This window comes from Vigna unguiculata, chromosome 5 (genome assembly GCF_004118075.2).
Source record: "Vigna unguiculata cultivar IT97K-499-35 chromosome 5, ASM411807v1, whole genome shotgun sequence".
Classification (NCBI taxonomy): Eukaryota; Viridiplantae; Streptophyta; class Magnoliopsida; order Fabales; family Fabaceae; genus Vigna; species Vigna unguiculata.
Window position 1 is genome coordinate 11,763,772 of NC_040283.1, and position 15,430 is coordinate 11,779,201.

The window sequence follows — 15,430 nt, forward strand, 5'->3', positions numbered from 1 at the left end:
ATATATATATATATAACCAAATATATACATTTATTTTAAAATATTAACTTAAAAATATTGGTGTATATTATTATTTAATAAAGATTATACACATTATAAACTACTAATAAATTTGATAGTCTATACACATTATTAAAATAGTAAACTTTTGAATAACTTACATAAAATTATGATAAAATCCATTATTATTAATGTTAGGATGATGCTAAATAAATATCAATTATTATTTTTATTATTCTTAATTGTAATTGTAATTTTAAAATTTTTTAATAATACCAAAAAGTCCAAATGAAATATTAATAATTAATAATTACATTTTTTTATATTATAAATATTTTCATTCATTTTATATTAACATAATTTTAAAATATATAAAACATTATTATATATTTTTAAGATTAATAAAAATAATTAATAATTTCAAAATTTTAGCATGTTTTTTTTTAATTATGAAAACTATATTAAATGTAATTTTTAATAGTATTTATATATTATTATAGTATGAATAACTTATTAATTAAATATAGTTAATCTTAGAATTTTTATTTATATAATATTAAATTAAGTTGACCATGTTATGAATTAAATGATTGTCCATTAATTTGATACATCTACTCATATGATTGATACTCATATGATTCATTACTAAATATTTATATTAACTAAGTTGATTGGTTTTCTTGATGAATTATATGTTGTATATATAATAAGACTCTTTCTATCCGTAATAATACACAGATGAGTTGCTCTCTATTCTTTATTATTTCTACTCTTATCTATTACTCTCTATTCTCTGTGTTATTCGTTTTATTTCATAAAATTCCAAAATATATAACATAAGAACTTTACACAAAAAATTAATTTATCAGGAGTGGATTTTCGGAAGGAAGAGCCCAAGAGTCATTCCCAGAATGAAAACGTAAAAATAACAATAAATTTTATTACGTAGAAATAGTTTGACAACAAGACACATCAGAAATGTTATCAATTTTACATGAAATCGAAACAACAAAATATTATTGATAGAGAAGTTGTCCACACAATATTATTCCTAAAATCAATCTATGCTGAGGCAATGAGGTTTTCATAGCGGCCTTTGAAGAAGGCAAACAGTGGTTCTCTAGGAGGAAGAGCTTCCTTCACAACAGAGTGCTTCGTCAACTCTTGGCTCCATTTGTAGAGATTAGGAAATTTCTCACTGTTGAATAACTGCAACCCTGCTATTTCCTGAATAATTGGAATCCAAAACGCTATGAACACACCACCAATATCCACCAACCCAATCTCCTCTCCTCCAAAAAACTTCTTCCCCTTTATCTCATCCTCAAGAAACTTCAGACCCTCCAATGCCTCTTGCACATTCTTCTCCCTCTCTTTCTCATCAACACTGAAAACAGATTTCCATGCAGCTCCCACAACCTGATTTCACACACCACATTATTCATCAGCTAATCATTTCATCAAATACTTGGCTGGCACAAACAGAGTTTAGTTTCACTCACATACAAACAAACAAACATGGTTCAAAAATTTTGAAATCCCCAAAATGTGATTACGATTTTACCTTTCAGATCATTAACTTAGAAAGGAAAAGATGGGTTACCTTGTCGTCAATGAATTTGGCCCAGAAACGAGTCAAGGCTCTCTGGTAAGGATCCGAAGGCAAGATGGGGTTGTTCTTCCACGTCTCATCGATGTACTCAACAATCACAAGGGACTCTGAAACGGATTTCTCACCGTGAACAAGGACTGGAACCTTCTTGTGAACTGGGTTGTATTTCAGAAGCAATTCACTCTTGTTGCCCAAATTTTCTTCCAAAAATTTGTATTCAACGCCTTTGAATTTGAGAGCAATATGCACCCTACACACGAAAGGGCTTCCCATAACTCCCAAAAGCTTCACCTCTTCTTGATTTGTAGCCATTGTTTGTGGCACCTCTAACCTTCACTCAATTCAATACAGAGCTTTTTATTTGTTTGTTTGTCTGTGATCTATAATCTTGAGCTCTTTTCCTTTTATAGAGCCACCCAGAACTATTCAGCGCAAACCTCATCAAATACAGAATACAGAAATATCAAACAATTATTGACCGTACTAAAATTATTATTATTATTTATGAAAAAATCGTAACGTGATTCAGTCAGAAATTGAGAATTTACATTGAATGTGGATGGCGCCGCCGAAGTAATTGATGGGTGCTGCATGTGAAAGCATGAACATTGAAGATGAGAAGGATCTAGAAAAGAACCTTCACCATCATCAAGATTCATATTGCCCAATGTCAAAATAAATACGAAAGAGATTACGTAAGCCAGGTATCCCAGAAAGTTGAAATCTAGTCCACTCGTCGGTAAGCATATATGTAAATTTTCTTTACATCCTTTTAGTAATTAATTCAATGTTATACATTTTATTTGAACGTTAATCAATTTAGTGATTAATTGAATACTATAAATAATAATCACTAACTATTTCTTGAAAACAAATAAATTTAAATATAATTAGAACAGAATATTTTGTAAGATATCTATTCTGTTTCTTTATGGTAGTCTGTATCGATTTTCTTAACAAAATAAATAAAATTATATATTTTTTCTATTTCTCTAATTTAATTTTAGTGAGTTAATTGTTATATTCACTTTTGACATTTTAAATTCAATATATATTTATCTGCTATTATATATATATATATATATATATATATATTGTTTTTCTCTGAATTAATTAAATTAATAATATATTTAAAAAATATGTTAGTTTGAAATTTAAAAAATAATAAATAAAATGGAACAACGTTTTTGTAACAAAAATATTAAAAAAAAATATGCTGAAAACATGACGTAGAATAAATCTTTAAAATTGGTCATATATTAAATAGACTTTTTCTATTAAAAAATGTTACTTTGAAAATTAAAGTAAAATCATTTGGTTTTTTTTAAACTTAAATACATATTCCAAATTATTCAGTAAAAAAACATCTTTCAAATTAAAAAATCTGTGATTGTAAGTTATTTTAAGGTTTTTTTTCTTTTTCATTTAGGAAAAAGAATTATGTTCTTAAATTTGTTTCCAATATTATATTTTATCTCACCTCGCCCTTTATAGAAAATGGAAGTTTGAAAAAAATCTGGATGAAGAAAAATATGCTCTTTCAAATCGATTGACGATTTTTCGTACCACGTCATTTATTTATATTGTTAACCTACTCTGAAAATCCAGACAATTATTTCTCTGCCCTGTTGACATAATGGCATTTAAAATACGGTAAAATAGATTTCGTTTCTTTTCCTATTAAAATACATTTTTATTAATTGAAAGTGAACGTGTTAAAAAAATGTATGCATGGTTCAAGATTACCGTAATAATCATTTATCATTAGAATCATGTCAAATGAAAAAAAAAAATGACAGCTAAAATGTTTAATTATTTATTTAATTAAATATTTAAGAAGAGAAACCTAAAAGAAAAATGAAAAACGAATTTGGTAAATTTCAACTTTTGCACTAAATTCCCTTACTTTTCTTGCAAGTTAGATTTGATAAAGATGTAACAAGTTTGAATGTTTGTTGTGAACATGGTTGCATGGTTCTTCCTTTATTTGTTGACTATTATGAATTTTGTGAATGGATTTTTCACTTTTGACACATGAATGAGGCCAGCACTGATTCGAGGAGAAAAAACTGCAAGTGTGAATTCAAAACAATTTTTTTCTTTTCCTGATTTACTAGTTGGGTCAGATAGTAATGACACTTGAATTGCTGATGTAACAATTTTGTAAATGGAATTTGTGGTTGTGGGTTGAACCAACAAGTCAACATCTATTATGGAGTTTTGGAGGGATATGCTATGAGAGCAAAACTTAATATTTATAATTTTATATACCAAATCATACTCGTTATGACGGTTTCTTAAGATTATTCTTTCATTATAAAAAAGATAAAGATAAAAAGAAGAGTGGAGTGTGTGTTTTACGATATTTTTTATCTTATGTTTGTTTAACAGATTAATATAAAGATTTTGATATTTTTACAAAGTTTTTTACGATAAATTTTAATAAATTCTTCGTAAAATCTTTCTTTTTTTTTCTTTTCAAGCCATGATAAATTATTTAAAAAAATTTTAATTATGTCTTTGCTCCCTATTTTTTAGCAAAATATCGATTTGATCATTCTAGTTTTTTTATCTCAATTTGGTTCTTATTTTGGAAAATTCGATACAATCAAGTTTTTTCTGTTAGTAGTACAGTAACAACGTTAAATGTGTGTCACATGTCAGTTCTTGAATTTTTTGAAATTTTTTATTTATTTTTTAATTTTAAAATTTGCCACGTGTCATGCTAATATCATGCCACGAGGCAGTGATAATGTGATGTGGTAGTGACAATGCCACATGTCATTATTATGTTAGGTGTCATTTTCTCATTCTTTAATTCTCCATTTGGTCTTTGTATTTTAACTTTTGTCTCAATTTAGTCTCAATTTTTGTAAAAATGGAACAACTTTGTCCCTTCCCAAATTTAATTTCTATATAAAGGTACACAAATATTTCTATCCAAAAATGATATTTCAAGTAAATATTTTTAACAAAATTAAGTTTATTTAAATTTATATTTTACATTGAATTTTACTTAAAAATGTTTTAAAGTTGTTAATAGAAAATAATGTTAATAAAAAAAATCATAAATTATACTGATTTTTTTTACATCATACTTTAATATTGTTTTTTTATTTGAATTTATATTTCAAATAATTGTATATTTTTAAAATGTGTAAAGTTCAATAATTTCTATCCAATTGTTTGAGTTGGTGTAAAAATAACAATTATAAAAGTTTTAAAAATAATTTTAACTAGTTTATGAAACATTTAAAAACAAATAAATTTAAAATTTGAAAATAATTTTAAGTAAAGTTGAATGTGAAACACAAATTTAAATAAACTTAGTTATGTTAAAAATATATAAAAAAATATCAATTCGAATAAAAATATCAAATTTAATAAAAATATTTGTATAACATTTATATAAAAATTAATTTTTGTTTCAATTTCGAGAGGGACGAAATTGTGCAATTTTTACAAAAATTGGGATTAAATTGAGATAAAAATTAAGATACATGGACCAAATTGAGAATGAGAAAATGACACTTGGCATAATAATGGCACGTGACATTGTCACTACCACATCACTCTCTGCCATGTGACACGACATCAGCGTGACACGTGACAAATTTTTATTTTTTAAAGAAAATTCAAAAAAAAATTTAAAAATCCAAAATTGACACGTGACACGACACCCCTTTAACACTATTATTATACCACTAACAAACAGAACTTGATTGTATCAAATTTTTTAAAACAGAGACTAAATTTTAATATTAATAAATAAAAATATTTCTCAAATATAACTCAAATTTTTCAAATCAATTTGCATAAATCATTTTATTCTTCTCTTTTCTTTTACTAAACATCTATTCCTAAATAAATTTATAACTATAACGTCCCAATTTAGTAAAATAAATTTAATAAATAAAATGTGATATGTTTATAGCATAAAATAAAATACCAACAAAAATTATATAAGAATCAACCATTTCAGTTATTCATAGTATATTGAAAGGAGTATCCAAAAGCACAAGAATACCTCTAGCAGGAATTAAAAGAAACAATTAGCAAAAAGATCGCTCACTGAGCAAGAAACTACCTAGGTATCAATGCCTCAAAAGAGAGTCATAACTAACACCCCTAAACTGGAAAGCAGCGTCACCACCATCTGAACGATCTCTAGAAATTTTCATATATCTGCTCACACCAAGGATTTGGTGATCATGGCAAAAACGAAAAGTCGAACAAATAAACTAACACCAAACAAAAAGGGTAAGCTAAAGTAAAAGATTTGTAATCATATTATTGCACGAGTAAATGTTAAATCAGGTTATAAACATACAAAGCAGTAAGTACCCAAACCATGTGATAGCAAACAAATGCAAGATCTTCTAACTCAAATATCTAGATTATACTTTTGATATAAAATTCTAACAGAAGTATGCGCCCATGCTAGTTTCTAAACTCTGTAGAGTTTAGACACAAGGGGTTATCACCCAACCACACTCCAGGGTTAATCCTCTAATGTCTTAGGCCCAATACGTCCTAAGACTAGAACCTCCTGCCACTCTCACCACATAAATCATTCTACTCTATATGAGTGTGAATGATTATTAGAGTTCAGGATACCTTCTTTAATCTAGACATCTCCTATATCAAGGTATACACTAACCACACCATCACCAAAAGTTTCCCATGAAACTCTTTCATCAACAACATTCCACATGTTATCTCAAGCATCATAATCTCATGCCAATGCACCACCAACCAACCAACCCATTCTTATTTCATTTCATACCAAGCAAGTCAATATCACATGAAACATACACAATCACAAATTCATGCCTTTAAGAGTAATTGAATCAATCCACAAGTTAAAGTAAGGAATTAAAATTCTGCAGCAATTTTCGCTTGAGCTAGGCTGATCTCGCATAAGCTAGACTGATCTCGCATAAGCTAGACTGGTCTTGCTTAAGCTAGAAATTCTCGCTTAAGCTAGACTGATCTCGCTTAAGCTAGAAATTCTCGCTTAAGCTAGACTGATATCACATAAGCTAGAAATTTTTGCTTAAGCTAGACTGATCTCGCTTTAGCTAGAAATTCTCGTTTAAGCTAGATTGATCTCGCTTAAGCTAAAATTTCTCACTTAAGCTAAACTGGCAGATTTTCATTGATTTCAGTGTAAAAACTCCCAAATCCCAAACAACAAAAACTAAAAACAAAACACAACCACATTGCATAAAACATTGACATCATACTTCATGCTTTAAAAGGGTAAACAAATCAATCATGGGAGCATACAAGCATTCAAACAACTATGTTGTCAATCTCGCTCAAGCTAAGGAGCTCTCCCTCAGGCGACAGGAACCTTTTGCTCAAGCGAAAAGCTCTCGCTTAAACGAGATTGAAATCAGAGGGCATTATAAGGGTTCGCGAGTTCTCGCTTGAGCGAGATTACTCTTGCTCAAAACTGGAGTTCGTCGCCTGAGCGACAACTCGAGCAGAACCTGGGATGAACTTCTTGCTAATTTCACTTAGGCGAGAGTTGCTCGCTTGGGCAAAAATAACAATGCTCTTCCCTGCTCATGCATGCAAACCAGAAAAGCAGTACCAAACAACATTTCAACCATTTCTAAGCAACCACAACAGCGAGCAAACATCATAAACATGATTTAAAACTAGAAAAAAACATGCAATAAGCATAAAAAACTTTAAACCCTAGCTTCCTTTACCTCAAAGCTGAGAACTAACTCAAGAAACCCTTAAGAGAGAAGCACCAGGACTTGGAGCAGATTTAAGAAGCTGTAAAACAGAACCATGGGAGATAAGAATGGGACCACGAAATGAGACTCACGTGGAACTAGAGCTACCAAACAGAGAAGAACAAAGGGATAAAGTTTTAGAGCTCAACTTACGTGGTGAAAGATGGTTTCCGCTAATTGGAAGGGGGATTTTGCAGCTGTCACTGGCGGACCTAGGACGTGACAAGGGGGAGCCGTGGCTCCCCCATTTTTTTTTGAATATTTTTTATATATATTTATATATTTTTTAAAATTATATTATATATTATTTATATTAAAATTATATTATGAAAAATTATAATAAAATAAAAAATAAAAAATTTTAATAGAGACATTAATTTATAAAAGAGATTAGGATTTTTTTCTGACTATAAGATCTTTCCATCATGTAAATTATCATGAAAGTCTGTGAAGAAAGATAAATACAAAGGTTGGAAAATAGAGGTTGGAAACACATATATTGAGATTCATGTATACATTCTTGCATGATCTATCACAAATCAAAGTTAGTATCTTATTATGATTTATGTATGTTAGTTTATGATTCTTTTTAGGATGTTTCTTCCAAATTAAGTTTATCCTAAATTAATATAACCCCTAATTATGATTTTAGGGATTCTTTTATGAAATTGGTATGAACCCTAATTATAATTTTTCCTAAATTATTATAATCCTTAATTATGAAATTTAGGGATTTTGTGTTTTTCGCTACCTATGGTATTTTTTTTTAAGTTTTGAATTTATACAGTATTGCTTATTTAATTAAAGTAGTATGAGTTTTATTATGTTTTGCATTGTGATAATTGTGATTTGTGAATATAAATTTTATTTATTCTAAATAGGTAAGAGGTGATAAATTTATATTAGAAAGATTATGATAAAAAGTAAAAAAAATTGATTCCTTTTTTTCAAAGAGGAAGGTTTGTGATGAAGATGAAAAAGAAATACATTTACGTTAACTAAGCTTGAGAAATTTAATAAGAACCAAGAATTTAAGACAATATAAAACAAATCTCTAAAGTTATCAGAGTTACATATAATGAATTTAACAATTCAATAGAACGTGATCTGGAAAAAACGACATCAAATTTGACAATACCACCAAATCAAATTGATGAGATACGAATGCTTGATCTAAAATGGTATTCACGAATTAGTATCATGATATAATAGCAAATGATAGTAATATTTTTTTGAATTCTACTATTATATGTGTTTGTTATAAAAAGAGGAAATGAAGAGAAAAAAATGAATAGTTTTTCTTCTAAAAAAAATTATATATAACAAATCTAATTTGGCCCCCTTACAATTTTAGTCCAAGTTCCGCCACTGGCAGCTGTCCTAACCGCTCCTACTTCAGTACTAAGAGAAATAGTGAGAATTGTTTTTGGTGGATGAGACAGAATGGGAAGCATGTGGGCAGTTAAGGGGATCCTGAAAAACAAGATGGCCTGCCCTTAGGCCTTTTTACCAACGCTCGCTCAACACTTTAACACAGAAAATGGGGTTTTACAATCACTAACTAAAATTTTTCCTAATTATTAACTTTAATTTAAATACCCATAACTTCAAATTTTTTTCATCAAATTTAAACTATAATCGTGTTATTATTTTATTTCTATGTTTCTAACTTTCTACACCAAAATTATTGTTAAGTAATTTAATTTTAGTAAATAAATATATATTTCTCAAATTTAATTTTAGTAAATAAAGATATATTTCTCAAATTTAATTTTTCAAAAAATTACAATACCCAAAAATATTATTACAATAATTTCCCATCTTAATTTTTGTTTTCCTTATTTTTTTCTTCTTTATTTTAAAAAAAAAAAAAAAACAAACCAAATTTTGAGTGGTATTCCGGTGTGGAATAACAAAAACAGGTCAGAATCCGGTTCCTATATACCAATTGTATCCTATTTTAAAAATCATGCTATCTGTGTAATTAAGGTGTACAGTGTGGTGGTAAATAGTAAAGGAAAGAGTGCCACGGCAGAAGAATTTTCAAGTAATGTGGTTCCCTTTCATCTTTATATAATTCATAAATAATAGTTCGAACGATTGTATATGATCAAATTAATGAATAAAGAAAAGATCATATTTTCTGAAAATAACTAAAATGAGATAAAAAGAAAATAAATTAAGGATTAAAACATGAGAATTACAAAACTTAAGGACTAAAATTGAAGAATAAAGATATTTGTACAAACTAGAATTGAAAGGTGAAAATTTTATAAGGACCTCTACTACTGTATATTAATAGCCATGGCCTTTTCGATACTACATTGTCCAGTGGGCCTAAAAGAACTTTGGGCCTTAAGGGGTAAACAATAGAAACATCTACTAAATCCAATATATTCGTTTGAGTGATACATTCTATCTGATATAATGTTGATTAGTGTTTATTTCTTTTCCTATCTTTTATATTTATTACTTTTAACTTTTTATTTTTATTTTTATCTGCTTTCTGATTCCCTGTAGCACAAGTGGCTGTATTTTTCATCATCATCAATTTCTTTAGATTAGGTTGTGACTTACATTTTGGTGAATCTCTTGAATCTTCATCATAACATGTTCAATTCTTTAATGAATCATACGTGTAAAAAAGATAAATTTCAGATTTTATGACAAATGTATGAGTTTGGCTCATAACTTTTTTCTTTCCTATTCAAATTTCAAATTTGAAAAGATAGAAATAGCCATTTAGTCTTTAATTGTTGGTGCCTTTTCACGCCATTGAGCGTATGCATATTTAATAGAGAACCAAAAGCACAAACTATTGGGCAGAAGAAGCAAGAAATGAAAACCAAATCTTTTTCCTTTTATTCAAAACTTGAACTGAAGTGGGTTCAAATTAAAAGAAGGAATAATCTAAATATATGATGACTTTGGGAACTTGTAAATAAAAGAAGGAAAATGGACAAAAGGGAAAAGCAAGAAAGTAAATAAGGGTAGCTTTAATGCTATCTCAAAATTCTTGAGGCTTAAGTTTTATTGTTCCCTCTCAAAGGTTTTCAAACGTTTGGTAGTTGGTAGCCGTTGGTGGGATCTCTTTCCATTTTTCCTTTGCAAATTCTGTTGGAACAACCAGCATCATGAGAAAATCAGAAAACTATGTATGTTAGTTTTGATACTAGGAAAAGCCTTGAAAGGGAAGTAAGAAAATAAGTAATTGAATGACATTATTGTCATAATCATGATTTGATTAGATTAGATCTCAACCACAAACTCACTTAATAAACTTACGTCCTTTTCACTTGGATTTATAAACAATTTTTCTTATTTTAGTTTGTGCCCTTTTTGTGTGTTTGCATGATTTGACTGTTTTTTTCTTTTAATATTCTTTAGAACCACACCAAAGTATTGGTCACAAACCAAACATTTTCTTATGTTTGCAAATTACAATTATGTCAATTTCACAACCCAAATATAATAGTGCTCATTTGTGCCGTAACGTGAATGAGATATAAAAACAAAATATTTCCACCCAAGAGAAAAATCATGGAGATTAAGGGAGAAAAATACAAAATAATAGCATAGCCCAACGGCCCTAAACCCTAATTAAGCATTTTTACCAATGTACCCTCTTGTGAGTTTGATAATATTTCTTTTGGAACCTCAAAATTATAGGAGGCATTTCTTTAAGGGTGTATCACTTTTGCCAAATGACTTTCTAATCCTTCCAACTAGGAGCCAAACAATTTCAAATTCTTCTCCTTTTTTTTTTACTTTTAACTGTGCTTGAAGAGAATTCAATTTTCTTGCATATTCACATTTAATTGAACACCCCTTTTATTACCGAAACTAGTGTCCAAAAGTGTGATTTCAGGACACAATTTGTTGAGGGCAATTGAAGGAAGGAGGAGCATGTTGGAGCGTAGGCATTACAAAGTGAAGACATTACCCTAATCTGCAATAGTAGCTACTAATTTTAAAATGAGGATGACTAATTAACTGGTTTAATTAATGTTTTAGTTTTTTAAGGGGTAATTAATGAGTTAGTCAAGAGTTATCAACAATGAATCACAAATTTGGTCATCATAGCCAGATCCGTGGTTTACACGATTTCCCATGACATTTTTTATTATATTTTTCAAAACATTGACATTAATTAATACCCTTTTGATTTTGTATTCTTACTTTAAGCAAAAGCTTAACAAACATGGACCAGTAAAACTAAAACTAAAGATCGTTTGGAATAGTTTGATTTGAGTTATGAATTTGTAGGTTCTTTGTTGCAGAGATAATGAATGTAACTGTTTCCCTTAATCAATGTGAAATTAATTTCTTTTTTTCTTTTGCTTATGTAAATATATATTATTTGTTAGCTAGCTGTAAGGTGTGTGTATGAAGCTGAGAATCCTGTCACATCAGTGGAGAGATGCAGAGGAATATTACTGTGGGGTAACTTGTCTTAATGGCGAATGCATGAAGAAGAACTATAGTACAAGTGCATTACTATAAATTTTCACATTTCAAAAGAAAGTTTTAACCTATAAATTATACCATTTTTTGTACTTTTTTTACATTCCACAGAAAATCTATGAAATGAGGTGAACACGGATTTTTGTCTCATATCTCACACTTGATGTGTTTGGGACAAAACCATAGTAATGATGCCTAGGTTCACCCTTGACATATAAGTAAGCAATCAAAGGTAGCCCACAATTTGTGTTTGTGCACATATCTTTCTCTCTCTTCTCATCACACTACCAGACACGAGACATGGTTTAAGTTAACAACTTATGGATAGTACTATCACCCAACAAGAAGTGAGAGAACAAAAACAGACGCAACAACAGCACCAGAAGCATTGTGCCCCATTGGTGAGGCTCAGAAGGTCCACTAATCCTAACCCCTTTTCCATTCTGGTCTTCTGGGTGTCTAAATCTCTTAGAAGTTTGTGTTTCAGAGTTCAACTGTCACAAGGGTTTTGCTTGAGGAGGATTCAGTACCATGGCATGGTGATTAACAACTCTGTCCTCTATGCTTCTTCTTCTTCTTCGTCTGGTTTTGTTGAAGGGAAAGCTGCTGCAATGGAGGGTTTGAGTTTAGTTGAGAAGAATGAGGTTGTTGAAGAGGGTAAAGGAAGTGAAAATGGTGGTAAGAGAGGAACTTTTGCTGATTTGATTGAAGAAAAGGGTCGTGAGAGCAGTTTCAGCTCAGATTTTCTGTCATCCGAGACCACTCATGAGGAGAACAGTAGGAGTAGCACCGAGGACTCGTCTTCACCACCTTCGGTGGGTTGGACGGTTCAGGAAATTGCTGCATCAGATTGTGCCAGTCCTCATGGCAGTGAAGATGGAGAGAAGAAGCACTCGGTTTTGGAGAATAAGGAGTTTAAGAAACAAGTTACAGCCTTACCAGGTATTCATTTTATGCACAAAGTCTCTTGTTTCTGTAAAATGTATTTTTGGACTATGGGGGTTTGGTTAAATTTATTTTAATTTCTCTGTTTTAAAACCAATAGTTTTGTTCTTATTTTTAAAACCACGGATGCAATTCAGTACATCTCAAAAAACAGAAGAACATAAACTATCATTTATGAAATGTAGAGGCTAAAACCAAATTTGACCATATTCTGATAGACCTAATGTACATTTTATCCTTTGAACATCTATGATTTCACTATGATAAGTTCTATACTTCATGATTTAATTTTGATTCTCGCATGTAGAGATTGAGATGATGAAGGAGAGGTTTGCAAAATTGTTACTTGGAGAAGATATGTCAGGTTGTGGAAATGGGGTCCCTACAGCCTTGGCCATCTCAAATGCCATAACCAATCTATGTGGTAAGTGAAGTAAATTGTTATTGCGTTTTCATTTGGTTTTTGTTTAGTATTAATTGGGGAAAGTTGGTTATGGTGATTTTATTGATTGATATTCCTGCATTGATTGTGATGGCTCGTTGAATATATATATATATATATATATATATATATATATATATATATATATATATATATATATATATATATAGCTACTCTCTTTGGGCAACTTTGGAGGTTAGAACCCCTGCGTTCAGAGAAGAAAGCAATGTGGCGAAGGGAGATAGAGTGGTTTCTTTCTGTCAGTGATCATATAGTTGAATTCACACCTAATTGGCAGACATTTCCAGATGGAAGCAAGCTTGAGGTACAACTATACAAATACCTTTATTTTTTACTAGCATTGCTTGATGTAGAGAGGTAGATAACTATGATAGTTAACAACAATGTTTATGAAATGTGAATCAGGTCATGACTTGTCGACCGCGCTCAGATCTCTATGTCAATCTTCCAGCCCTGCGCAAATTGGATAACATGCTTCTTGTAAGTTCTAGAGCATTGAAAAATCCACATCACTAGTCCAGTTTCAAGAAATAGTCCATTCTAAATTCTGGTGTTTTCACAGGAAATTCTAGATAGTTTTGTGAATACAGAGTTCTGGTATGTAGACCAGGGGGTTCTAGCTCCAGATGCTGATGGTGTATCATCATTCCGACAAGCACTTAAGCGGCAGGAGGAGAAATGGTGGCTTCCTGTGCCACGAGTCCCTCCCTGTGGTCTCCATCAAAACTCAAGGAAGCAGTTGCAGCACAAACGTGATTGCACAAACCAGATATTAAAGGCTGCAATGGCCATTAACAGCATCACTATAGCAGAAATGGACATTCCTGACTCCTATTTTGAATCTCTTCCAAAGGTATTATTAATATATGAATGATAAAAATGATCTCTATCTATTCAAAATTTTCAAACATGAAAACAGAAAATGAAACAACTAAGTACATTGCAGACTGCTAGACTAAGCTTGGGGGATGTTATACATCGTTATATCACATCAGATCATTTTTCTCCCGAGTGCTTGCTGGCTTGCCTTGATTTATCTTCTGAGCATCAAGCTATAGAGATTGCGAACCGAGCCGAGGCTTCAATGTATATCTGGCGCAAGAAGACCAACTCCAAGCCTGCAATCAGTGCCAGGTCTAGTTCAAGATCATCATGGGAAATGGTCAAGGATCTCATGGTTGATGCAGACAAGAGGGATTTGTTTGCAGAGAGAGCAGAAAGCCTCTTGCTTTCCTTGAAGCAGCGTTTTCCTGGTCTGCCTCAAACAACCTTGGACACGAGCAAAATCCAATACAACAAGGTTTATTACATTCATTATTTTTTTTTTCTATGCATGAACAATAAAGACCTTAGTCTTTGTTTCTTGAATGTCTTGTCCATATTCTGAATCCTTCAAATCTGTTTATGTGTAGGATGTTGGAAAAGCCATTTTGGAGAGCTACTCTAGAGTGTTGGAGAGTTTGGCATTTAACTTGGTAGCACGGATTGATGATGTGCTCTATGTGGACGACTTGACCAAACATTCAGATCAAATCTCTTCACTCTCAAAAGTTGGTGTAGTAACTCACAAGCAGAGAATATCAGTTCCATACTCGGTACCTGTCCCCAGCACACCCTACAAATCAGCTTTAGGCACACCAGCCCTTTCTCCATCACATATTAGTCCTTCCAAGGGAGGGAAGTCTCCACTCAACAAGGACAACAACCTCCATCAAAGAGGGGCAGGTGCGAAGAAATCTTTGACTGACTTTCTTAGCATTGATCCAAAAGGGAAGAACAGTGGCAGTTCAACTGAGAAACAAGTTTCAGAATCAAATAGAGTTGATGAAGAAGTGGCAGCATGTGAAACTGATGTGGAGTCCAGTACAGAAGGTGGTGCCAGCCCAAGTATCCTTGACCGGAAATGGCATGTGTGAGGCTATTGATCTTTCATAGCTAAAGCATTTTTCAACTGTTCTTTTTTTATTTTTTCTCATCTCTGTATCATTTGTATGTATATGAAACATGTAGAAGGATTCAACACAGTAAAGAGTGGGTAGTGTTTTGTTATTTACTTCTGGCAGCGATGTGGTGCCTCAAAGAGGGATCTTTTGTGTCATTTTCCGACTAAATCAACTTCACTAAACCACTGTGAAGGGTATAAAAAAGAATAAAAGATAGTGAGATGAACAGAGCTACCATGTAATAAAATGAAAA

At 31.0% G+C, this 15,430-nt stretch overlaps 2 protein-coding genes across 6 annotated transcripts; one reads left to right on the forward strand and one right to left on the reverse strand.

The window, feature by feature from the left end:
- Positions 1–912: 912 nt before the first annotated feature.
- Positions 913–2,065, reverse strand: LOC114183411 (probable glutathione S-transferase). The gene is made up of 2 exons (XM_028070423.1): positions 1,604–2,065; positions 913–1,419 (listed from the first exon to the last, which is right to left on the reverse strand). The coding sequence occupies exons 1-2, from the start codon at positions 1,922–1,924 to the stop codon at positions 1,063–1,065; spliced, it is 678 nt and encodes a 225-aa protein (XP_027926224.1). The 5' UTR covers positions 1,925–2,065; the 3' UTR covers positions 913–1,062.
- Positions 2,066–11,963: 9,898 nt separating this feature from the next.
- Positions 11,964–15,332, forward strand: LOC114185555 (rop guanine nucleotide exchange factor 7-like). Of its 5 annotated transcripts, none has more exons than XM_028073358.1 (8): positions 11,967–12,241; positions 12,314–12,768; positions 13,079–13,195; positions 13,384–13,538; positions 13,640–13,714; positions 13,797–14,087; positions 14,181–14,534; positions 14,647–15,332. In XM_028073358.1, the coding sequence occupies exons 1-8, from the start codon at positions 12,147–12,149 to the stop codon at positions 15,148–15,150; spliced, it is 2,046 nt and encodes a 681-aa protein (XP_027929159.1). In that variant the 5' UTR covers positions 11,967–12,146; the 3' UTR covers positions 15,151–15,332. The 5 variants fall into 5 exon arrangements, with proteins under 5 accessions (XP_027929158.1, XP_027929157.1, XP_027929159.1 ...); XM_028073359.1 differs by having other exon boundaries at positions 12,065–12,227; XM_028073360.1 differs by having other exon boundaries at positions 12,068–12,227; positions 12,302–12,768.
- The last annotated feature ends 98 nt before the right edge of the window (positions 15,333–15,430 follow it).